Source organism: Macadamia integrifolia, unplaced genomic scaffold (genome assembly GCF_013358625.1).
Source record: "Macadamia integrifolia cultivar HAES 741 unplaced genomic scaffold, SCU_Mint_v3 scaffold164, whole genome shotgun sequence".
Classification (NCBI taxonomy): Eukaryota; Viridiplantae; Streptophyta; class Magnoliopsida; order Proteales; family Proteaceae; genus Macadamia; species Macadamia integrifolia.
In genome coordinates this window covers 72,815-98,827 of record NW_024868286.1, presented here as the reverse complement: position 1 = coordinate 98,827, position 26,013 = coordinate 72,815, and the positions used below count along the sequence as shown (strand labels likewise).

General features: G+C 35.3%; 1 protein-coding gene and 1 long non-coding RNA gene across 3 annotated transcripts; one reads left to right on the top strand and one right to left on the bottom strand.

Annotated features, from left to right (window-relative positions):
* Window positions 1-8,219: 8,219 nt before the first annotated feature.
* Window positions 8,220-9,707, bottom strand: LOC122064379 (dof zinc finger protein DOF3.1). The gene has a single exon (XM_042628092.1). The coding sequence runs from the start codon at window positions 9,284-9,286 to the stop codon at window positions 8,630-8,632; it is 657 nt and encodes a 218-aa protein (XP_042484026.1). The 5' UTR covers window positions 9,287-9,707; the 3' UTR covers window positions 8,220-8,629.
* Window positions 9,708-21,507: 11,800 nt separating this feature from the next.
* On the top strand, window positions 21,508-25,968 carry LOC122064372. 2 transcript variants are annotated; one of them, XR_006135676.1, is made up of 4 exons: window positions 21,508-22,041; window positions 23,960-24,021; window positions 24,703-24,824; window positions 25,137-25,968. It is a non-coding gene; the product is annotated as an uncharacterized LOC122064372 (long non-coding RNA). The 2 variants fall into 2 exon arrangements; XR_006135675.1 differs by having other exon boundaries at window positions 24,703-25,968.
* Window positions 25,969-26,013: the final 45 nt, after the last annotated feature.

The window sequence follows — 26,013 nt, the reverse complement described above, 5'->3', positions numbered from 1 at the left end:
ACCAATATAGTATTGATTTTGACCCTGGCTCTGGCTGTAGAATCATGGTTTTTGACAATCAAACATAGCCTATGAATTTCTTAATTGATACCAATACGATATTGATGCGAATTTGATCAATATCCATTTGACCAAAAATTTAAAAAATATTAAATTTTTGGCTCATACCAAAAATATGTAGTGGTATCCATCAAAACATATGAATGCCATGGGCCCATGGTATGGGTTTTGAACCTCATGGAATAGTTTATTCTTTTTTGTCCTTTAGTGGATGTTAAGCCCAATCGGTCTCCCTAATAGAAGGGTGTACCTGATGCACGAGGCTCTCATATGTGAGAGGTCCAGGGTGAGAGCTATGCCACCTTACCCCGATAATGCCGAGAGGTTGTTTCGGCCAATTCTAGGGTTTTGGAGACCGGATCATGGGTTCGAGTTAGGAAACCTCCTCTCCACGAAGTGTGAAAACAGTTTTATACATTATGACCCTTGTCAGACCCGTGGTCGCGAGAGCCCCTTGCACTGAGTATATTTATTTATTTCTTTTAGGGGGTCCTCAAAAGTGTGAGGGAGGGTATTGGCAGCGATGCTTCCCAGCTTTTGTTATTAGAGAATATAGTTAACTGTGGTAGAAAGTTCAATCATCTCAATATATTCGAGAGTTCAATGTCTGCTCATCTCTTTACCCGGTTAAAATCAAGAATTTATCTGCGTAAAGGGGTCTCTAGTCCATTCAAGAGTCCCCCAACAAACTTAGGAATCCATCCAGATTGATGATGATCAAGCATACAACATTTCAATTTCAGTTTGTCACAAGATCAACTAGTAACAAACTAGTATTTGAGATTTCCAATCAGTCCAAGCTTAAGTACACAGAGTAATGGTAGGGAAAAATACAATAACAAAAATATTAGCAACAACAACAAAAGCCTTATCTCAAATAAATGGGGTGAACAACACGGATCCGTGCAAATAGAAAAAATGGGGTCAATTACTCAAAGTAATGGTGGCTTATTATTATATATTTATTTTTTAACTGAAGTTCTTTTGATGGGAAGTTTTGTAAATCCAAATATGATTTTAAGTATTTATGTTAACGGTACTTTAAGTCCATGGTTTTGTAAAACGAAATCCAAAAGTGGGTATCATGTAATTTTGTTTTTAGGAATACTCTGGATGACACTTCAATATGATGAAACTAATGACCACCCCTATTGTAGTCAAATAGTGATTTTTTTCATTACCAAAAAATAAAAAAAGAGTGGTTTTTTTTTGGTGGGAGATGCGTTTTCTTGTGAGGGGAGTGTCGTTCGTGAGCAAACAAATGCCAATGGAAACACACGAAAAACATCCACAAAAAAGTCATTATCTCTTACATGGGAACGAGCTGATCATTCCCTCTTTACTAGGGATTTGGTCACCATGAATTTTGATTCTAATTCAGCCAAAATCGTCTGGTGTCATGGTTTCAAGAATTGGAATCAGTCTTGGTAAGAATGTCAGTAGACCATCATAGTTTTAGTTCGCGATAAAGGTTACGGTCGATACCATATCGAACGATGATATCTGATTTACCATAATACATTCTAACCAAATAAGTGAACACGTGAATTAAGGGTGATGCGGTTAAGATGCCGATCAAATCTAGTCGACTCCATACCACCAAAACTGATCGGTCTCATAGATCGCATTTCTCATGACCTCTGACCAAGACCTAGTCGTCTCTACCTATTTATCTTGACGACGCCATATATACCTACCATGTGTTCCATCTATAGGATTCGTCTCTACCGTCCACATGTTATTTAGATTCCCCTTCCAATCATAGGATAGTGTCGACCATAACCATTTATAAACTTGATCATGGTCTACGAGCTCAACCATGGTCATGTAAACAGTCATCAGATCTAGAAGTAACTATGGTTAGGTTAGCTGTTATGAGATCAATCACCTCAACCAAAAAAGAGATCCATCCACTAATAGCGTTTGAGTCCACATCGGTAGAGAAAGCGATCAGCCACCCAACAAGCAGAAGCACCAACCACTATATAAGGGGAGTTAGTGAAATCAAGGGTATGATTTAGAACACTCTGAGCTCTACTTCACCTCCTTCCTTTCCGTACCATGTTATTGACTTAGGCATCGTAGCCTCTTTCCCAAAGCACTCCTCCGGGTTATCCATTGATTGCAGGTCTTCACTGAATGGGAATCTACATCAACAATATCAATCATCGGTCCAGCCATAAATTCAAAAAAAGATTAACCTTCTGGCTAATACCAAAAATACGTATCAATATACATATAATTGGTAAGTTTGGATTACACAGGCATTTAGGTCATCAATACATGTTTTGCGAGCTCGGGAGGAAGATTCCATTTGCAAAAAATTATGTGCAATCAAATAGAATATTCGACCAGAAAACAGCAAAAATTAGAACTGAAATGGAAAATTGGAAATAGCTACTCACTGGGAAGAAATGGGATTAAATTGAGTTCGAAACTTGTCCAACTAATAAATGGGCTAGACTTTTTCCCACAACACCTCCAAAAATGGGCTAGAGCAATGTTTGGCTTTATAACCCATTTATCAATGTGTTGGGCTTGAATATGAGTCTCGAACCTGATGGAATATTTTATCGTTTCCCCTTCGTGAAAGGATGTTAAAGCCCACCCAATCATTTACCTTTAAACAGTAGAATCGAATCCGCGGATTCTAGGGTTTTTGGGATCCGATCATTGGGTTTTCATATTTGGGGGTCAATTCTAAGATTTTTAAGGACTGATTTGACCTTTAATTCTGAGTTTAAATTCCTTGTGAAATAGAAGGGGAAAAAGAAAAGTGTATCCCATTCTAAACCATGCAGTTGAGATGGGACCTAAAATTTAACATATATCAAACAATAGATGTACAGTCGATCCAACAATGGCTCCTTCAATATCCTCCCTCCCTATGACTCAAGAGTACTGGTGGCCATCATAGTGTCATGACGGTGATGAAATGGAGGCTTCTTTTGATTGTAAGGGAAGTGAAGGAAACATTTGCATTTCCTATAAAATAAATTTCTTATTGCAAAGAAAATATTTTGTATTTTCCTAGGAATCAAATACCAAAAATAAATTTAATTTCCTATAAAATATATTTCATTAATGAATACTACTTATTTTGGTGTTTATCAGTGGTGTTATATACAATTGGCTTACACAGTAATGAAATCCTTATACCCGAGCTCTTTTTTTCTTATTTATTTTTGTCATATTCTTGGTAGAGGTTCTCAAATTAATATTTGTATTCCTTGCAACTACATAGAGCCGAAGTTTTTTCTCTTTATAAATTTGTTTTCGGAATAGGTTTGTATGAGCTATAGTGCATTGCAAGGATTGTTGGAAAACTCGTTGCTGAACTTGATTAATTGCTCTTTGTTGTTTAAACTGAAATTTTTCATTTTTGAAATTTTTTAACCATTCCAACTTCTAATAGGTTGAATGGATTATGATAGACTTTTCTCATTCTATCTCAGAGTATTTATTCACTCAAAACACATCTACCTCCATTTCAACTTACATAAGTGGTCCAAGCTTTTTCGAGCCATTTAATGGCCCTTTCATATAATTTTCTGAATTTGGAATGGTGCGAGACATTCATTTCTACACGCCGGATATGGAATACAAGAGATTCTGGAGCTCTATTGTACTATGTTATTATATCTTATGAGGAAGGCAATAACACTAGGGCCTTAGAAATGCGAATTTCATTAGTTCCAAACAAAACCTTAGTAATAGTGAGGAACGACTCTTATTTCCCCAAGGATCCACATATATTTCTATTAAAAATAAATATAAAAGGGCATAAATCTAATGCACGATCGCTCTCGTATTGTGAAATTTGTGGAGAGTCGTAATGTACATAACCTTACTTTACTTTGCGGAGAGGCTGACCTACGTGAGTTTCGATAGTTCGTATTAATCTTAGCTCACAAGTGAATACGAGAGCTTGGAAAATGAAAGGACCCAAGCAAATGATGAATGGGTGGGGCAATGGGAGCGAAGCTTATCCATAACCCAGTAATGGTGGTCTTAGTGATTAGGAACATACAATAATAAGCAAAGCAGTGCACCCCAAGTCATGAATTTGCCATCACCATCACTGCGTGCTTGCAGTGATTGTGTAGAGCATGGCTATATCACGATATGATGGACCCATGTGCCCACCAGCCTCACCTCACCATTTGAGTTAGACGTGGGCCGCCACCCCCACCACTATCCACGCCATCTATCATTCCTACCCTTCCTCCCCTCGTTGCCTATTTGGCAGAGAGAGAGAGAGAGAGAGAGAGAGAGAGAGAGCCAGCCTTGAAGTAATTTGGATTGGGGAATTGTTTTCAATTAACCCTCTTTGTATTAGTCTTTTCGAATGAAATAGTATACTTATTATATATATAATTTTATACATCTTGTTTTTACTTGTTTTGAAACTTTTTTTTTTTTTTTTTTTTTTTTGGGTTCAACCTATCGAGGGTCCATGGGCCATAAGATGGATGCCTAAGGGGCAACCTAGCGTGGGGGAGTGTAGGGTTGGAGGACTCGATCAAGTGACTAAAGTCAAAAAACATAAAATAAGGGTTTTCTGAGCTGCTAAGGCTGTTACTGGATATCTCTTATAAAAGATGAAATATTTAAATTATTTTTTATAGAAAGAAAAAATGATTCAAAAATTAATGTGAGGGGACATAGTAAATCCCATGTTTCACAGAATCGTTCCCCCCTCCCCCACCTTTTTTTTTGTTACCAAATTTAGGAAAACATTTTTAGGCTAAGTAGTCTATCATATGTTTGGAAAAACAAGTTTTAACTTGAGTAAAAAATATGAAACATGGTCATGACTCATAAGTCATGAGGATAATACCCAAGTTTAAGAAATGACTAGACCAGGTCCAAGTGAGTCAGTTTTCATTAACTTAACATTTATGTCTGAATCATGTGAAATTCACCGATTTTATTTTTTGTTTTTTAATAGGGCCATATACTATTCATAAACTAAAAATTTGATTTACTACTAAGCAAATCCCTATAAATTTTGTTCATTGTCTTCTATGTAATTACCTTCTTTTTTTCCTTTCTTAACCAACGAAGCAACTATAACCTCACTACCTCTCGGAAAAAGAGAAGAACAAAAAAATTAAGAAAACAAGAAGAAGAAAAAAAACCCCATGAAGGCTACATTGGAGCAAATAAAGCTTGAGTGTATTTTATGTAATCTATAATGTGTATTTGATACCTCTTCTTAAGGCTTCTTTGGTATCATATTTTTTTTTTTTTTACATATTTAACAAATTATTAATGAAAACCATTTTTTATTAAAACATAAAAATAGTTTGATAATTATTTGACAAAAATGGTTTTTTGTGAGAAATACTTTGGTATCTCTATGTGTAAAATAAAAAAAAAAAAAAAAAAAAAAAAAAAAAAGGGGTCAAGAGATTCCCTTCACCCATCTTTCTTATAACTCTCTTTCTCCATTTGGACCGAAGAAGAGGAGGCAAGAGGCTTGGATTTCTAATTACAAAACAAATGACTACCTTACCCTTCCATATTGGGACTTTAAGCACGTGCTCATTAAAGTTCAATGCAAAAATAACCAAAAATCATTTTTGGCCAAAACACATAAATGATTTTTAATCTCTTTTTGGCTTTTGTGTTTTATCAATTTTTTTTTTAAAGTAGAAACAAGCTCCATAAATGATACCAAATGTAGCCAAAGTAGAAGAGGAACTAAGGAAATTTTTATTCCTCGAAGCATAATCAATATCAATTTTTCCTTTCATAGAAATCTTTTTAGCCATTCTAGTTTTGAGACTACCATTTTGAAGTGTGAACATTTCCTTCTTAATCCTAAGGATAATTGCAATATGGAAGCCCCTATGTCTATGTGTGCAATGGCCACCATGTCCCTGCCTGGGGGTGTGCAACCCCTATGTATGGGTGCAAGGGCCTCTTGTGGACAAAAAACACTTGACCTTGTAATATGTAAGGAGGGGAAAAAGAACTTTATCCCGGAGTGCTCTATTTCTCTCCTTCCCTTGTGAAAAGAAGTGAATTTGCTGTCGGGAAAGGGGAGGAGAGTGATAGACATAAAGAATGTTGCCGTAAACCATGCTTTTGAACAAAGAATCACTTCAAATCCCCATTAAGAAATCACCTCTAAGAATCAAGAAGTAGAAGTTTAATAGGGGAGAAAAATAATGATGGTACTCAATTTTCTTCACTGTGGGTGAAAAGAAACTTCCTCTTTTCTATCATAAGAATTATGTTCACACAGTTGGCAACCAAGCCAGACTAACAATTAAGTAATAGACTAAAAACTGCCCAAGCTCTGTAGCAGAGAAAGGAAGGTCCACTTATCTTTACTGAGTGGTTCCATATCCCATTAAAGAGTTGCTTGTTTATGATGAGATAAGAGGAGTTCCCATTGTACTAGTCAACATTTTCTTCCCCATAAATGGAAGGTTAAGTCCTACTTCCTTCTCAGAACTTTCATCGAACACTTTGCAGTCATTCTATAACATCCCTTCTCCACCATCTATTAATCTCAGCACAGCACATGGGATTGTTTCAATGTCCCAATTAGATCAATTCTGAACCCATTCTGACCCCAGAAACCATAAATTGAATTTAAATTTCTCCAGTATCAAACAACCCCACATGTAGTTGGAAAAAAAATTAGTGTGGTCCTTCATCAGAAGCTTCTTTAGGGTGATGGATGGTTACTGACCATCCACTTATCCAACAAAGGGTGTGGATTAAATATTGATCACATCAACTAAGCACAAATAGACTTGTCCAAGCAACCTACCTGTCCATTCCTAATGTGGCTACACTAACTACATTAAGATTAGTGAAAATTCCTCGAAATTCCCACTTTAAAAGCCCAAGTTGGGGGTGGGGGAAGGAGGGTTTTGCTATAGAAGTTGATCCTTGCTTAGTGCTTGCTAGGGCTTGTTTGATGATTGTAGAAGAGAATTTGTAATGCCCATGTATTTGAAATCATACTGGGAGTCATTGAGGCCTGTTCAGCATTTGCGCCGGTCCGACCAGTTGGCCAATGGTTGGACCTAAAAATCTTGAAAAACCGGCAGTTGTTCAGCTAGAAGCCTAGAATGGTCTTTCATTGTTTGCGAAATAGTATTTTTCATTGAAAAATAAGAAAATAATTCATTTAAAATTCCATTAGAGACTTGTAGTTTTGGACTGGGCAAGTAAAACTATTTGCAGATTTTCTTACTAGAAAAATTCCATTAGAGACTTGTAGTTTTGGACTGGGCAAGAAAAACTAAGGATTGCTAAGTAAACATTCTCCGAATAGATTTTGGGTCTACAACGTATTCTGGAAGTGAGAAAATAAAGAAGAACTAGCTTTGAGAATGCATTTTAGACCCAGAATCTATATTGAGAATACATATCAAATACAAACTAAGGGCAAAAAAAAACAAAAAAAAGATAAACGCGAATCCTAGGAATAGCCCTGCATCACTTTATGTTATATTCAAAGGGAAGGGAAAAAGCATCATGTGGAGATTTCATTGATAAAAAGAGCCCCTTCGAATAGAATCCTTTCCCCGCCCCACAATATACTAAGGATGTTGGAATAGATTCTAAATATAGACCACATTCTGAAACTCAAAACTTCTCTATTTTCTCACTTCAAAATGTGTTCTAGACTAAGAATCTATTCCGAGAATGCACACCAAAGACAACCTACAAAATTCGGGCAATAGGCAGGTAACATAGGCCTACCCCAAAATTGGAATGACACTCAATATACAATGTCAATAATAAATGACCCATTATTGCAAATGCCTCTATTTTCAGTAGCAAAGGAGAGGTTTATATTTATTATGGAGGAGCTGGTGATCCACCAAAGCCACCAACTCCACAACATTTTTGAGTTGTTGAGAAGAATGAAATGCATGCAATGTGTGTGGGGGGGGGGGTTAATAAATCTGATCCCATCACTAAATTCCACAATTTTGATATGATAAACCTTAGTTTATGGATGAACCTTCATATGAAACCATGGAAATATAGAATAAGAGAAAAGGGGCGTGACAAAGATATTTCTTATTGTCATCCTTGTATGGGCAAATGTACGCAAATCAGATCTTGAAGATTAGGATTTCAAGGGCTTAAGCTTCCCCTTCATCTCATCACATGCCCATATCTCTTAATTTAATCAATAAACAACAAGTAATGGCCTTAATATTAAAACATCAAATCCGCAAACACATTCATGAATGTCATACATCATCATCTATCAAGGACCAATAAGTAGATAAAACCCAAAAAAAAAAAAACCCTAATAAGCTCAAATCCTTTTTTTTTTTTTTTTTTTCTATTATATTATTGTATAAATTATGCTAATAATAGTAAATTATATCAAACTTTATATTAAGTACATCATTTCATATTCTCCTAAAAAAACCCAAAACGGAAATAATACTTTTCTCTCCTTCTACCCTAAGAACAAACACCACCCAAGTACAAACCAATGTCACCTTAAAGTTATTCATATTAATCTCTAAATATCACAGCAAAGGGAAGGAAAAAGAGGGGTTTTGATTTTTGATTTTTATCTTTTTCATTGAAAGCTCGAACCTGGTGTGTAAATGGCGAGATCAGGCCATCCATTACCACCACTCCAGCAACTCGAATCACCACCTTGAATGCCCAAGAATGTCTCCTGGTTATTGTTGCTTTGCAACTCTAATGTGGGATTCCCAATCGATCCTGAGCTTGAATTCTCTGCAAATTCTCCAAATTGAACTGTTCGAATGCTTGAAGCGTTTGGATTCAAACCCTCCAATAGATTTCCAAATTGACCATTTGAAGCCAGAAGAGAGCTGAAGCTTCCTGTGATATCCAACATCCGACGATCCTGATCCATATTGTTAACAGAGGAACTGTAGATACTGGACGGTTCAGGCTTTGGAACTACATTCTGGGCCGACGAAACCGATGTTGATGAAGAAGAACAAGAAGTAGATGATGAAGAACGCTTCGGATTCGATGAACGTTTTGAGTTCTTGCGACTTCCACCGCCAACCGGTATGTTCCGAAGAGTACCTCCTTTAGTCCAATACCGTCTGCAATTCTTGCAGAAATGGCGTGGCTGAGAGAGATTGTAATTGTTGTAATAACAGAATTTGGTGTTCGTTGAATCACATCGAGGACACTTGAGTTGTTCTTGCTCCGCGAAATGAGGTTTAAGAGGTTGAAATGAAGACGGATCTTGCATTCTGAGAACAAAATAACAAAATTGGGTTTCTGATTCGCTGTGTCTCACTTTTTCATGAAGAAATGGATAGCTTGAAGAACTGGGTTTTCGCTGGATTGAAAGATGATTTGGGGTTTCTGGATATCTACAGAATCGTATGAGAAGAGATTGGAATTGAAGAAAACAAATTTCAGTTTTGTAAACGAGACAGTAAAGAATCTAAGAACGAGATGATTGATGAAGAGAGGAACTATCTATCTCTCTGAGTGAACTGAAAGGTTGAAACTCCTCAGACAAAGGAAGCTTTGTCTCTCAACTTTGTTTGGGATTCCTTTAAATACTTGGCTTTGGAAGAATCACAAGATCACAAACATTCCACTAACACTAATCCAGATTAGTCACTGCTTAACCTTCAATAAAATACTCTTTCTCTCTCTACTTTCTCTCTCTGGTTTTCAATAGTGTTATTGTTTAGTGACAATTCTGGGCTCCTGTTCTTTCATCTTTCCTTCCCGCACATGACTTTCAACTAATATACCTAATGATACATAGAAGGTGTTCATCATCCTTAGTGGGACCCAAGCATTCTCTCTCTCTATCTCTCACAATTGTAATTCATCACAGCATCCAAGTGGTGGTGGGCCACCAGCAATCCCTATGATTTCCTGTTTCTGGACGCTTCTCGCTTCATTGCTCAACATCTGTATGTTCTCTTCCTCTACCGTATATACTTAGCTTAGCGTTTAAGCTGGCTATTCATTATAAAAAAAATAAATAAATAAGAGAGAGATGACACATGGAACTGTCCAGTGGGGAAGCAAAATTTCAGCAAGAACCAGTCAGGTCATCAAGAAATTGACTGGTTTAACCAAGATTGAACCGAACCAAATTCTTATCGGGCATTCCAATTTTTTTAACCTGATTAGGAATGTCAATGAGGGTCTTCAGACAAACTATTAAGGGTTAATTACAAAGAATTATCTTCCAACTATCAAAGTATGCCAGTATGCCACTACCAGTTGTATTTTTGATTAATTTTTCTTATCCTTATTCTTATTCTATTCTATGGAGCAGCCTCTTGCCAATACATATGAATATCCTCATCAAATATACAATGTGATTTTTTTCTCTATTGTCTACCATATAGTTACAAAGCTCATATTCTGATTCACCATAGTTGGCTAGTCGATATGGGTATCTTTATCTGATTTAACATAAATTGTGTGTGTGTTTTTTTTTAATGGAAATTTCTTGAGCTTGAAAACTAATTGACAAAATTTACAGTTTCTAGTATGCAATTTTTTTTTTAAAAAAAAATTAAACATATCCTTGATAAGATAGATAGATACATATATTATTTTAACTATGGATTCAGTTTTGGCCCAAATTTTTTAGGGTCTTGGGCTAGGCTCTTTTGTATGTGAGCCTGGCAAAGGATGGGATTTCCAAGCTCGGGATAGGGTCAGGCCATTTCAGGGTAGTTTAGTCGGATCAGACTAACGCCTTATGTTGGGCATATTGTTGGGGTGCTTTGTCTCTCTCTCTCTCTCTCTCTCTCTCTCTCTCTCTCTCTCTCTCTCTCTCTCTCTCTCTCCCCTTTGTATCCCCATTCCCCTCCCATCCTAGCCCCAATTAGTTGGGTTGCTAGTTCCAAGAAAGATGGTAGTATGCCCAACCCTATCCCATATTTATGTTAAGAGATTTTTGTGTGACACTTCTTAAGACATTAAATAATTTGTGACATTAATTTTTTTCTCCTTGTAGTATAACACATTTTTTCCCCCAATAATAGTGAATACTATCATTTCATATATATATATATATATATATATTAAGAAAATGTATTAGACAATGATAATTTTTTATAATAATAATATAATAAATCACTTTCAAATTATTTTTTACTCTAACTTAAATAACTTTTGAGAATAAAAAAAGAGAAATTAAAAAGATGTCAAGTTTTAAATACACCTATAGAGTTGTCATTTAGACGGTCTTATGAGTGTATAAATTATTTTTTAGTATATAGTATAAACAATAATATGAAAAAAAAAAAAGGTTAAGGAGGAGAGTTGGACCTCCGCCTAGTCTTGGAAACTAAATGTTAAGCTTGGTTTTTAAAAAATTCGTCTCAATTTTTCCCAATTACACCCTTAATTTTAATCATGAATATATTTTGTGGGACAGTTTTCCATCCAAAAGCAACTCCTACGCTACAAACAGAGGGTAACCACCATGCCTCTCATGGGGGGGGGGAGTGTATCACTATGTCAGGGCAAAGAGGCAGCTTTCAGACAGAAAAAACTTGTCCATATTTTTTTAATACTAATCATGAATATATTTTACTCATTAAAAAAAAAAAATAATGAGTAGCCTATTTTTATTTTATTTTATTTTTGGTAAAAAAAAATGAAAAACAATGAGTATGTGACCTGTGATTATGAAGACACTGTAGTTTCCATTGGTTGATGACATAATGACAATTATAATTCAACTTAGTACACATGTTCATTCATAATTTGTAATTCAATTGGTTGAAAAGTCAACTATACAAACTCTTGTGGTAAAGTAGGAAACCTCAACTTAGGGCCTCAAAGTTAAAATCTAGCCTGATATAATAGTATCAAAGATACTATACTATAATAGGACTTTTTTCAGGAAACTATAGTATAATAGGTCCACGCCTCAAGTTAATGATCTTTCATCATAATATACACTCATACAGCTCTGATCCATGAAAACTTCAACCTATTGGTAGCTTGGTGCACGCCTGCACCCATCCTCGTATAATGTTGTTTGATAAGATGCTTCCACTTCCACTTTCACTCAGGGTTTTAGGAATCGGTATTAGATCGGGATATAAATATCCGATCAATATGAATCGATGGTATTAGTATGGTCATAGGGTAAAATGATCGAAACAATGTTGATATCGATATCTTGGAGGGCATAAACATTTCATCTAGGCTGATACGGTAGATACATATCGATAGGGGTGTCAAATCCTAGCCAAACAGTTGAAATTGAACCTACTTGATGTGAAGCAAATCGAAGCTTATTGAATCAACTTTGTATTGGGAAATTGTGAAATCAAACCAAAATCACATCGCACTAAAAATGATTGAAGCCAAAACGAACTCGGAAATCATAAAATTATTGTTTTTTTTTTTTCTTGCTTCTATAATTATGTATTGTTGCTTCAAGAAATCGTCTTAGGCTTCTAGCTAGTGGGTCTTTTATATATAAATAAACACAAGAAAGTGAGCACCGGGCTAATCCAACAGGGGACTATCCTATTCCTAAGTTAGATCTCTTTGTAAACAATAATTCCAGTAAAAATGGAAGAAACTCCATCCCCGTAAAAAGGGAGGGTTACCTAGGTTTTTATAGCTGTGGAGTAGCGCCAACAGAGAGTCCCAATTAGGAAAGTCCCCTCGCGCTGATAGGAGTCCAAATATAGCAGGAGTTATATTTGGAGAGTGTTTTTAGGAGATGTCTCAACTATGGGAACTTTTCATATCCTGCGTGTATCGGGAGATTTCCTTTATGCTAGAGGAGATTTGGAGTCCTTGTGAGTGTTCTTTCTTGATTAGGATAGATCTGATCCTTACTTGGAGATTAAGTACTATATTAAGAATGTCTCCTCATAGTAAACATATTCTGTCAAGGAACCTTACGAACATCGAGAGCCGAACAACATTGATTTGGTAGTTTGGTTGCCAAGCGCTCGATGGCTAGCCGTTATTCCCCGCTCTAGGCTTAAATGAGTGATTATACTTCAATTGCACGGATGTAGCTTGGACGTTGTCTTGTTGGGACCCCAACTGTAGTTTGGATATGGCTCAGCCGTTCCCACGCACCGACCTTCATGTGTAGGCACAACTCAGCCACTTGACGACTAGTCCTCTAATTGTCTAATCATAATGTGGGTCGATCGTGCTATACCTGGCCTAGATAGTGACCATCGATCGGGAATTTAGCTCGAATGCACTCTTCCTTATCAGCTTGCCTCGTTCCAAGACCTGTTGAATTCAGACTTACTTCATTCCACTAAATCCACGTAGTGCATTACTACTGGTGAGTACTTTTTGTCATGACATGTATATATTTACATGGTAAACAAAACCTGATATCAAATCGAAAATCGAATCAAACCAAATATTTGCTTATTGGTCTGTTAATGAATTTAAAACTGAACCAAACCAAAAGATTGGCACCCCTACATATGGGTATCAATTTTGTTGGAATCGATATTATTACAAAGGAATTGTGAACGGTTATTGTCTGCAGTGAGTGCGGTGGTCTGCATCAAATGGCCGAGAATATCTAGGCATGCGGTCCAAGAATGTCTCCACTATTCGATATTCATTGCACTACTACATTCACTCCGGAAGATATTTTCACATTTACTGTACCGATACCATGAAGGCATGGGATCAAAATCCTCTGTTTTTCTCATCCCTGTTTTTCCTTGTTTTGCTACCTGCAGAACACGACACGTGGACAACAGAGGATCCAACGGTCAAGATTGGGTAAGGATTATTACATCCGGTGCGTTGGTCTTAAAGTTGTCCACATGTCTTGTTCTGCAGGTAGCAAAACAAGGAAAAACAGGGATGTAAAAAACAGAGGATTATTTTCCCAAGGCATGAACTCAAATTAAGAATTAAGAATCACAAAAACAATCTACCTTATCAAAAAAAAAAAAAAAAAAAAAAAAAAAAAGATTTTTTCCAACGCTTTCAGCACTCACCCATTAATAGTCACATACGCGTCCAACGCGTTGTAGAGGAGAATAACTAAGAGATTTCTAATCGTGGAACTGTGGAAGATATTAGTTACGTACACACGAAGCATTCTCAGCAGCTCAGAACCTGTGAGGGTTAATAAACAATCCAAACCGTAGGTTTTTTACCCCACCATGTGTGGATCCCAATCTGACGTTGTAATAGTCGTCGGCAGCTAAGAGCAACTGCATTGGATTATATGTACCCCACAAATGAAGGGATTGTATGGAAAGTCGCAAACAAAAAAGTGACCTTACGTTCTATAAACCTTATGATGTCTGGTTCTGTGATTTTACAGCATCCGTCTAATCGGGGGGCCCACCTGGTTTGTATATTGCCGACTGTTGATTTGATGGGAAGTCAAAGACAGAAGAGTGACTGACGTGATAATATACGGTTGTGATTCAGTGATAAGCTTTCCCAAAGTAGGACTCTGGTTTCTCCGTTGAATTGGTATCTCATGCAGTGAGTGCATTCTATGACTAGGGTTGGGTAATGTGAGGTTGCTATCATGGTTTAGAGCATGGTGTTGGAATGACTATTGATCATTCCTAAAATCGTTATAATATTGGAATGATTCATTTATCTCTAAACAAATATTTTTTTGGATTTTTTTACGATAGTTTGTACCGTTCAATCGATACGATATCAGTCCAGTTTTGAGATCAAACACTTGCCAAATTAACACGAATACATGCGATCTGATATAGGTAATGGCAATGACTGAACATCTTCTTTGTCGATTTTCATTTTTCATGGATCCTCAACCAATTAATTGTTCTTATCTCTTTAGGGTTTAGATTCGCCCTGATCAACATTAAACTTGAATACATAGATTTGGTTCCATCAGAGTAGCGTAACCACTCCCGCTCTTTCATCAAAAGCGTGACCCACGTTGTAATGAAACAATGACTTTGGGAATGATCTCTCCACTTAACGTGATATGGATTCATCATTATAAGGTGGTGTTAATCACAATTCCCACCAATTTTATTCTGTTTCGAATTGAGTCTGACCGATTCCAATTGATACAGAGACCAAGGATTTAAGGGACGATATTGGTATCGATATCGGTCTCTGACGATATTGGTATCGATATCGGTCTCTGCCGATATTGATCCGAATCGGATTAGATCGGTGGATATTGATTGATTTTTGCCCTTGTTTTCATAAAAGTGCTAACTTTTTTACCATTTTACCCCTGAACCGATGTGGATCAGTTATCCAGATCGATCGGGGATTGGAGACCTATCTCACCCGATACTGATCCAATATGGCTGATAGCCTAATACAACCAATATCAGACCGATACTTGAAACCATGAAGTAGACAATTCTTTCTTTGTTCATTGGATTCCGATCGGACAAATGAAAAACTTGAATTGAAGTGAAGAGCCAAGCACTGGATCAATATTGGATTTTATATTAAAATAGTGGGAGAAGTAGGAGGTGGCCGACAAAGGGTGATGATGATGATGGTGGTGGTGGAAGCGCATGAAGGTGTGCATGGGGGCAGCAAGAGCACCGAGCCACTGATCACGGGAGAGAACTGAAGAAGCGGAGAGATATGGTAATTTTGCTCAATGGGAATGGGCGGTAATGGTGGGGGATTTTTTGAGTTTGAATTTTTGGAAGTCAGGTGTGACACATGGCACGCATGTGAAGCTTTGGAAACCACACAGTCAGGATTTTCTCTTTTTGATAAATACACAGTCAAGATTCGATCATTCCAAGAAAGCGATTGATGGACTCTTGTCTTATATAGAAATTTACATTTTTATCCTCGTCTCATTGCGAAGAACCAGTTCCCACATAAGCACAAAACCTCACACTTGTGACTCGTCCGTGGTGAGATTGGTCCTCTTCACGTACTATCATTTGAATATACTTAGGATTCAACATCTATTTTATTTTCTATCATTAAAAATAGAGGAGAGGGATATACATGAAAGTGAATGAGACACCCGTTGGATCTAAGGATGTGAATTTGAAATCGAAATTGAATCAAATTACTTATACCGAAATCGTAAAACCATTTAAATGGTTTGATTATGGTTTTTAGTCTAAGATTGGTTAGTTAAATGGGTTGGTTCAGTTTTAATCGTTTAATCCATCGGTTTAAAATAGAATTGACACCGTGAAAATCAAACTGTTTACATTGTCAAAATCGACCCATTTAACCCGCATAGTGGTTTAATAGATAAGGGTTAACTAATGAGTTTTCTGTGCCTCATGCTCTTTTACTTTAGAACACTAATGATAAGTTGTGTTTAATAGTAGCTTTGTTTATATTTCACTTTTTCTATATAATATTTTCTTTTGTTTAGTTGTTTGATTATTTTAACAAAACATGATGGGTTAATTTAAGGAAGCATTAAGGACCATAGAAGTTGTTCACCAGTCTATTCAATAATTTACTGCTATTATATAGTTAAATCTTTACTTGTTCAGTGTCTTATTTAATTTGATACAAGATTAAAGTGTTTATCAATAAAAGCAAATTTCAGTAAGCATGCGAATAAACTAGCAAACCAATTGCTAACAATTTAGAAACCGTATGGATTAAACCGCGATAAAAACCATTTAAAAACCATGAAACCAAAACCGTTTAAAAACCATGAAATCAAAACCGTTTAGTAAATGATTTCGGTTTCAGAAAGTGCAACCGTTTAGTAAATGGTTTGATTTTGATTTTAGCCAAATAAATGTGAATCGAACCAAATCGAACCATATACACTGAAACCGAACCGATTAACACCCTTAGTTGGATCCTCAAATATACATCCAAATGAATATATGTGCAAAGGATTTGTTCTCGTCCGCGATTGCTTGCCAGAAGATATCAATCGGTCCAATTTCAGTGCGATTACATTTTGATAAGATGAAATCAAAATTGAATCAAATAAGCTACAAAAATCTTTGCATTTGATTCAGTTTTCATTATCTGTTTCACAATAGGTTTACATGCATTTTGTAATGTTGTTTTTTTCGAAAAATGGTAATCAAGATAACCTCAATTTTTAAATCCTATCTATTCTTGTGTTTCACCATGCTCTCTGTCTCCCTATACATCTTGTCTCCCACTTCTATGTGACAAAAGAAAAAAAATATTCGATCTTCACCAATCATTTTCTTTTTCTTTTTCTGTACTGTGTTTTCCCATTTTTTTTCTTCTCCACTTTCACATGTTAAAACAAACTATTTCTTCCATTAGCAAGAAAGATTTTGTTAATCCATTTTAACATAACCCATCATTTTCAATCCGTACTTGAACATATATATTATATAGTTAGTCTCAATACATTTTACATATTTTATATTTCAAGTATGATGCAACAATTGTTGCTTATTAAAATTAATCATTATTTTATTAATTATTAGCATGGTTAATGTATAAGCTAGAATTCGAATGAAAGGTACTAGTTTTATTCAAATTTTTCGGTTCCTATTCAGTTTAGGACTCTTGGTTTTTCGGATTGTTTTTCTGCGTTGTGATTTTTTATTCGATTAGAAATGATCAATTTTGATTCTAGTTCCATTTTGACACCCTTTTATGATGTTTTTTCTTGCTGGTCTTGTTGATTTCATTATCATAAGGGTTAATATTGGTGCAACAATGTACAATAACAATCCAGGGCAATAAGCCAATAAGTATCACTCCTGTATTGGATTTTGATCCTCTCTTGGGCTCCCAGCCACATCCGATGATTGGGAGCATTCCTAGCAAGCACCCCCGCTCCTGGCTGCACTTCCAGGAGATCCTAATTGTCCTATGCGCGTTAGGTGTCTAGTATGGCTGGAGTCCGGAGAAGATCTGAATCCCCTTTATACTAACTTTTTTTTTTTTCCAAATAACCAAAGTTCCACCTCTCCTTCTCCGTTGATATTTTAAAAACTTCATGTTACCCCTGATACCCACCCCTTTCCTTCGGTATTTTCTCTCCAGCCTATATCTAAAGCTCTCTTTGCCTGTTTCATGGTATTGATTTATAAGGAATGGAAAGAACAAGTGTCTAGGTGCTTTGTTTTCGTGTGTGTGTGAGAGAGAGAGAGAGAGAGAGAGAGAGAGAGAGAGTGAGTTTGTAGTCGATTTGATGGATTATGTGTTGATAGATTTGAAGTTATTGGATTGTAATTAGGAGTTTTGTTTTCAAGTGATTCATTTGGATCATCTAGTGTTCCCTTCAGAATCTCTATATGGCATATATTCTAAGTTGGAGGACTAGCTGAGAGGGGGCGGGGTCGGGGGTGGGGGATTGTGAAAAGAATTGGAGGGAAAGGCAAGGAGGAAGAGGGGGTCAATATCAAGAGTAATTTGGAGCTTTTTGAAATACCATGGGAGAAGGGGAGGTGAAACTTTGATTTTCTGTGGGAATCAGGAAACAGGTTTAGATTGGGAGACTTTAGTAAACACAGGTTGAGCAAAAAGGAGTGATGATAATTGCCCTTGTACACAATAGACAAAAGCCTCGTGACCCTATTTTGTCAGTTTTGGGTTAGGCAATGCCAAGCTAAGCTTATTTTATACTATATATATGATTGTATTATGAGAAAAAAAAACTTTGTTGGGGAGCATGGCCTCCGTTATGACTCCCATGTATTTATCTCTCTCCTCCTAATATGAAAAGCATTCTTATCTCTTGTTTTGGGTGGGGTGAGGAGAAAGATAGATAAAGGGAGCACTAGCGTAGGTCATGCTTTCAGAAAAATTGCTTCCCTAGTATTGATTGGGAAAGTGTTCGCTAAACATGGAGAAGGGACCATCCACCACTTGCATTCAAATTTTGTATTCAATTTTTGTAAGGAGAGAGAAAATATAATAAAAGTGTCTACGTATTCCCAACGCCTCATGTTTAGAGAGCCTTTTTCCATTGTATATAACTCTATGGATGCAATTTGTTATCACAGTAGTGGTGAAATGAAGCTGTATCATTTTAATGATCACCCCTCGTTTTTTATTTTCAAAAGTTATTTAAAGCAATGGTATAAAAGGGTATCAAATGCATGGTTAAAGCGAGTTACCATGACTGAAATGCCAAGATTAACCTCATGAAAAAAAAATGTGTGCTGTCTTAAAAGGGTAAAAAGTAACGTTACAACTTACTTTCACAAAATTATGTTACAACTTACTTACAAGTGTGATTAAATTAAACATTTAATGTCCACTTGACTTTTTCCCTCTCTTCTTCAACGTGAAATGAAGCTCTAACATTTTTATGATTGCCCAATTTCTTATTTTCAAAACTTATTTAAGGCAATCGTAGAAAAGGGTTTTAAATGCAAGGTGAAAGTGAGTTATCATTATGAACTTTCACCATGATTGAAATGCCAAGATTTAACCTCATTAAAAAAAAGGGTGTGCTAATATCTTCAAACGGTAAGAGGTAACATTACAATTTACTTTCACAAAATTATGTTATGTTTATAAACATTTAATGTCCACTCGACTTTCTCCCTCTTTTTTTTGACGACTCTTTCCCAACAACTCCTCCAATCACTACATATAATATGGGAAAAGATTGAGCACATTATCAAGCATTTTGTCTCTCTTTTAGCCATTGAAATGACCCTCTTGCTCCTCTTGTTTATGATGCCCCGTCCCATGACCCCATTGTTGCCGCCTGCTAGTGTGCAACATGTTATATATCTTTTGGTTTGACGAGATAGAATTGATAAATTATATTTTTGTGGAAATTTTGGTTGTTCCATGCTGAGTCTCATTATGAGTTTTTTTGGATAACGAGCCCCATTATGAATTTAAGATCCTCTAATAATGAACGAGTTGGAAACTCAAGTTAATTGGTCCTCTTTGACCTTGTTATTTTGTATTTTTCTTCATTTTCTATCTTATTAGCATTTTTTTTTTTATGTGTTTATTTCTTAGCTGCGTCAAAACAATGGTAAGAAAATAAAAGTCAAACATATAATGAATGATTTAAAATAGCATTATAGAAGCTATTGAAATCGGGATTGGACTTAATCCATTCCAAAATTCAAATCAGATGATTCACCCTATCAGGTACCTATAACTAAAACCATGGATAGGAGGGATCTGATCTTATGGTAATTTTCCTGCTGTCTTGCATTGAAATGCTCACATGCACTCTCTTATTGGCCATGGGTGTTTATGTATACATGCACTATTGGATAATATTTTCTCATCAAAAATTAGAAAAATCGAAGGTAATAACTTAACTTGCAAATCCACAAACCCAAAATTATAGGACTGATCGAAACTGATCAAACAGAACTGAAATCGATTGATTGAATTTTGGTTTATTGGTTCAGTATTGATTTTGGTTTTTAGAATCACAAAAACAGAAACCGACCATTTGGATAGAGACTGATAATACCCGACTAAACCCCTATAGTTATAATATTTTTTACGCATGTGATTTACTTCTGGATCTTTAGGTTTAGGTAGAGGTTATTGGAGTTCAGCTTTAAGGGATGTGCACAGGAATCAGAAGCTAAGGTTCTGTTTCAGGGACTGCGAAGCACCAAAAAGTAAAGATGGGAAGAAGTGGAAGTTTAGTTTAGTTGTGAATTTTGGTTGGAGAAGGGAGGACAGGTTGTTTGGGTATGGAACTTATTTGCTATTTTGGATGATATATATATATATATATATATATACTCTTATATAAAAATATGTACTCATATTTCGTGGCTAATCTTTCACCTGACTACTTTATCCTTCTTACTTATTTAAATATCTTATCTTTTTTACTTTTTTGACATTGTTGGTACCCTTTATATTTTATATTTTAATATTTAAATATTCTTTAAAAATCACTTAAATCACTTTCCTTATCTCTCTCTCTCTCTTCCACTTTCCTTATTTTGCAATAAACCTTTCCTCCTCTCTCTCAACCGTTCCTCTTTTTTCTCTTTTTAAAATATTTTTTAAGATTCTGTTTTTAAATGTATATTTTAGGGGTTTGTTCTACCAAAATCTTATTAGTTTCCTTATCAATAATAATTCCTCATCCTCTCTCTCTCACCTTCTTCCATCTCTTATCTATCTCTTTCACACTATCCTTATTCTTTTACAATAAGCCTTTCAACCTCTCTCTCAACGTTCCTCCTTTTTCTCTTTTTAAAATATCTTGAAGGATTTTTTTTTTTAAATCTTTATTGTATGAACTTTTTCATCAAAATCTTATTAGTTTCCTTATCAAGAATAATTCCTCTCTCTCTCTCTCTCTCTCTCACTTTCCTTATGTCTTTTACAATAAGCCGTTCGTGCTCTCTCTCAACCGTTCTTCCTTTTTTTCTTTGTAAAATATCTTTTAGGATTTATTTTTATAAAAATTCTATATTTTAGGAGTTTTTTCTCGTAAAATCTTAATAGTTTCCTTATCAATAATAATTCCTCAATCTCCTCTCTTTCTCCATTCCTCCTCTCTCACGTTCCTCTCTTTCCCTTCTTTTAAAATATCTTTTAGGATTTATTTAAAGTAAAAAAATCTATATCGTAGGAATTCCGTACCAATAAAAATTCATCCTCCTCTCTTTTACTTTTATTTTTTTGTAATAATTCTCCTCTCTTACAGTATCAGAGACAAGACAAGCTAGATTTTGAGTAGAGTATAGATGCCTCCATTGGTTATTTCAATGGAGTCTTCATTAACAACCATTCCCTTGCTCATCAAGCCCTCATCCAGAATGAAGCCATCTTTGCCTCCATTAGTTATTTCAGTGGACTCCATTGGTTTGAGAAGGTTGGTTACACTTAACTGGGTCTTTCCTCTTAAGTATTTCAATGTTTGCTATTGCATTCCCCTGAAACGGTGGATTTCGAGGGAAGCAACCGCGACGAACAACTTTTAAAAACGATCATTTAAGTAGGAGTTTCGAAAATGAACTTTGTTTCTTGGAGTGGACTTTTGCGAGTGCGAAATAGGTGATTTGAGTTTAAAAGCAAGAATAACGAGGCGCTTCGGCTATATAAGGAGCGGAAGAGATTTATCAAACAAGCAATCGATTCAAGGTACTCTCTTGCCGCTGCTCAACTCTGTTACGTTCAGTCTTTCCTAAACATTGGTATTGCTCTTTGACGATATGCAAAGGCTGAGGTATTGATGGAATCATCCCTCTCTACTTCTGCAATTGAACTTGATAAAACCCCTTCTCACTTCTCTTATCCATCTTCATCTCCGTCCCACATTGCTTTGTTGCCATCCCTTTGTATGGATTAATGATATTAGAAGAGCGTTGAAGATTAATGATTAACACATCCATATTTAATTGTATGGATTAATAGTCAATTAAAGTTTGTTTTAGTAAAACGGCACTAATCAATTCAATAATTGAGAAGGAGTTCCATTTAAAGGCAAATAGGAGATAGTGTTTGAGAGAGAGAGAGAGAGAGAGAGAGAGAGAGAGAGAGAGAGAGAGAGAGAGAGAGAGATTTCAAATGTTGGCAATTGGGTCATTTTAGAATAATTTTAAATTTCAGACTTGCGTTACAGATGTAGGAGACTTACATACTATATTTTACTCTCTTTCTCTCTATTTCACTGGTTAAAATTTTCATTATTTAACTCTCTCTCTCTCTCTCTCTCATTGATTATTATTTTTCTTCATGTGAACATGGTATCTTGAGGTTATTATTTTTTTTTTAATCTTTTTATATTATTTTTGCCATTAAATCTTAAGATCTTATTACTCAAATCCTCTACCATGAATACATCCCTCACATCCCCCTTCCTTCTAACTTATGTTTCTTGTTCTCTCTCTCTCTCTCTCTCTCTCTCTCACAAAACGAAGGCATAAACTTGGGGCTATATAACAGAGTTGTTAGGACAATTTTGGATCTATATCATGATGATACTTTATTTCTAAATATTCATATCATCTTGCCCTTGTTTGTAACAATGCTTATTTAATCTTTCAATGATCATCAATGCTCTCTCTCTCTCTCTCTCTCTCTCTCTCTCTCTCTCTCTCTCTCTCTCTCTCTCTCTCTCTCTCTCAACGTAAGACAACACATGTAACTTTGATTTTTTTTACTAATTTCTATCCTCACGTGCGTTTGCATGTATGTTTTTATTGGATATGGAGATTGAATCAACCATCTCGAGATAACGATTTGTTGCCATTCCTTTGTATTATTTATTGGTAGTTTATTATGAGAGTATTCTACGTGTTCTTTGATTCAATGTGTATGCAATGTTTAACATGTGTTTCTTTTACTTGAGTTAATTTATTCCTATTGTTTTCTTTTGATGGTGCCTTTAGAATGTATAATGTTCCCAAAAATCCCAATTGTGCTAAGATTGTCAGTGCACCTTCTATTGGGTGGTGGTTTTATATATTCAAAGAAGGTGGAGTATCTTTGGCATGACAGCAATATGATATTGCAGTCATTAAATATTTTCTTTGGCTCAAGAGATGTTAATCTAGCATAGGATGCAACTCATGCTCCATTTTATGTTGTCACTTTCTTAGAAACATTTGAGCTTGATGCTTGGAATTTGGATGATTTGTTGATGGGTAATATTTTTCTGGTCATGCTATTCTATGTGTGTCTTATGTTCTGTTTCAACTTGTTGATTTAATGTTTGTATTTTGCTTCTCAGATCACCAAATAATCATCTTAAGAGCTGTGAAGAGATTACATTGACAGGTTTTAGTTTTGGATTGGTGCTTGCATTTATTTATTTATTAATTTTTTCTTTAATGTTCTATTTGAAAAAATATTGGAATTGTACAATCTATGAGTGAATGTTTGGTTTTATCTTGTTTACAAATCAGATCCCTGCTGAATGAAATCCTTATATTACTTTCTTCATTAATAAGGTCAAAAGTCTTTAGCAAATTTTTTATGTCATGATACTTATAGTTTCTGATATTTTGAATGCCAAGTACTATTCAACATTTGATAGAGATTTTTTTGCCTTTTATAGGATATTAGAATGGATATACCTCCTCCTACAAAGATTCCAGAAATTAGTCCAATGGAAGAAGAGTATGTTTCTTCTATTTCCTGTGTTTCTTCATCCTATGATTGCACTTTTGAATTTATAGGAATAAAAAATGCAAGTCAGAAATAACATGATATATTTTTTATATAATGTCACTCGTTCAGCTCCAATAGACAAAGGTGTGGGTGTTTCAAATCTTGGTCCAATAGATCAAACAGAAGCATCTAGTTAGAGGGATGCTGAAGTGCCTACCTCCTAAGGCCTTCCTAAAATTGAAGTTATTAGTGATGTTGTTCATAACTTTGGGCCAAAAGATTTTTCAGAGCTGCTAGACCTTAGTAATGATACTTTTGAAGAAAACATACAATTAAACCAGAACATGAGTGGGAAAAAGACACTCTCTAGATGGTTACGGTGTTAACTCCTCTCTTATGCCTTCTTCCATTTTTTTAGTAACCCTTTTATTGCAGCCTTTGTTTTTTGGAAGTGTTTCTCTACAACTTTTATAATGCTTAGCAAGCTTTTTATTGCCTCTCTTGACTCCTTGTACACCATGTCTCAAGAAATTTTTAATTTTTTTGCAAGGTAAGGGGTTTGTGAGAAAAAAAATTACAAATTGGAATTATAAATTTCTCGGTAATACGTGTTAAATTTGTTTTTATCAACTTATATCAAGTCTGAATATTAGATTGTTTTTAATTTCTGATTACTTTTTATTTCTTCAGTGTTATAATGGGTGAAGAAAGAAGTTGACCCAATTCCATGGCAATTAGAGAGTCATGGCTATTGGATCAGACTTCCAAGGCTCCCTACCCTGTTATTGGGACCTTCGAGCAGTATCGTCTTGGTATGGATTTTGCTCCTCATAAATATTTTTTGTGTCTATTAATTTTTATATTAATGGATATGACACATTGGCAGAAGGATAGATTTTCTTTACCCGTATCAATGTTTTGAATGCATTTATGGATGGTCTTAAAGTTGTTTTTAATGTAATATATACCATGTCTGTATTGAAACTTATGCATTGATATATATATATATATATATTTCATAGTTCTTTTGTTCTTGGACGTCTTTTCGTTCCTATAGTTCCAATTTTCTTAGTTTACCAATATATTTAGAATAATTTTTTTTGAAAATATTGGAATTGTTGCAGGTCCTTATCATTGATTGAGAGTTTGAAGAGTCAATAGTTTCAATTGCAATAGAGCTTTTTCTTTTCATCTTATGCAATGTAAGTGATATCATGTCGTTTACCAAAGTGCTTCCAAGGATTTACTCTTCTGTGAGTATCTAAATCTGAAATTGGTAAAAAATATGAATTATTTCTTTTAGATCCCTTTGTCATTGTTGTGGATAAATAGAAAATTTTCTAATTCCCGTTCTCTCTCTCGCACTTCTCTTCTTAGTTTACTTCACTACCACACTCCCTCGACTTGTCTTGGACCGAATCCAATCTCTAATATTTGAGAGCAACAATGTTGGCACAACTCTAGCACTGAGCAACATCAACTAAACCCACTCTTGAAATGATGATTGGAAGTAGAACTTCTTTGCAACTTTGTTGACATTGTAAAAGATGTCAGAAATATAAATATTTCTCTCAAATTCTTTGTCATTATCAATATTTAAGTTGATACTATGAAATTTCTCAATTCTGCATTGAGGGTCTCATGATCTTATCAACTATAAAGGCATTGAAGGTTACTTTATTTTTTTCTAATGATTTTTTATGAAAATTTATTTAGCCGATTCAACCATATTTTGCCATCTTATCTGACTACTTATTTTGATATTTGTGCTCATTGCAGCAACTCATTATAATGCTCTTATTAGCTATCCCTTGTTTCAATGGCAATTTAAGGAGAAAAATGTACGGTGATGTTGCTCAAGGTTTTCCTATAAAGTAGCCTAACGACCCGTTTGTGTTTTGAATTGTAGTAACTTTTCTTGTGATTTCAGTTTTATAAATTATTCTATATACTTTGAGAAAATGTTGGGTATGCCGCCGATATCAAGTATGTTAGCATCCA

Bases quoted from the DNA above. Each gene is read 5' to 3' on its own strand.
- LOC122064379 (XM_042628092.1), bottom strand. From the start codon at position 9,286: ATGCAAGATCCGTCTTCATTTCAACCTCTTAAACCTCATTTCGCGGAG.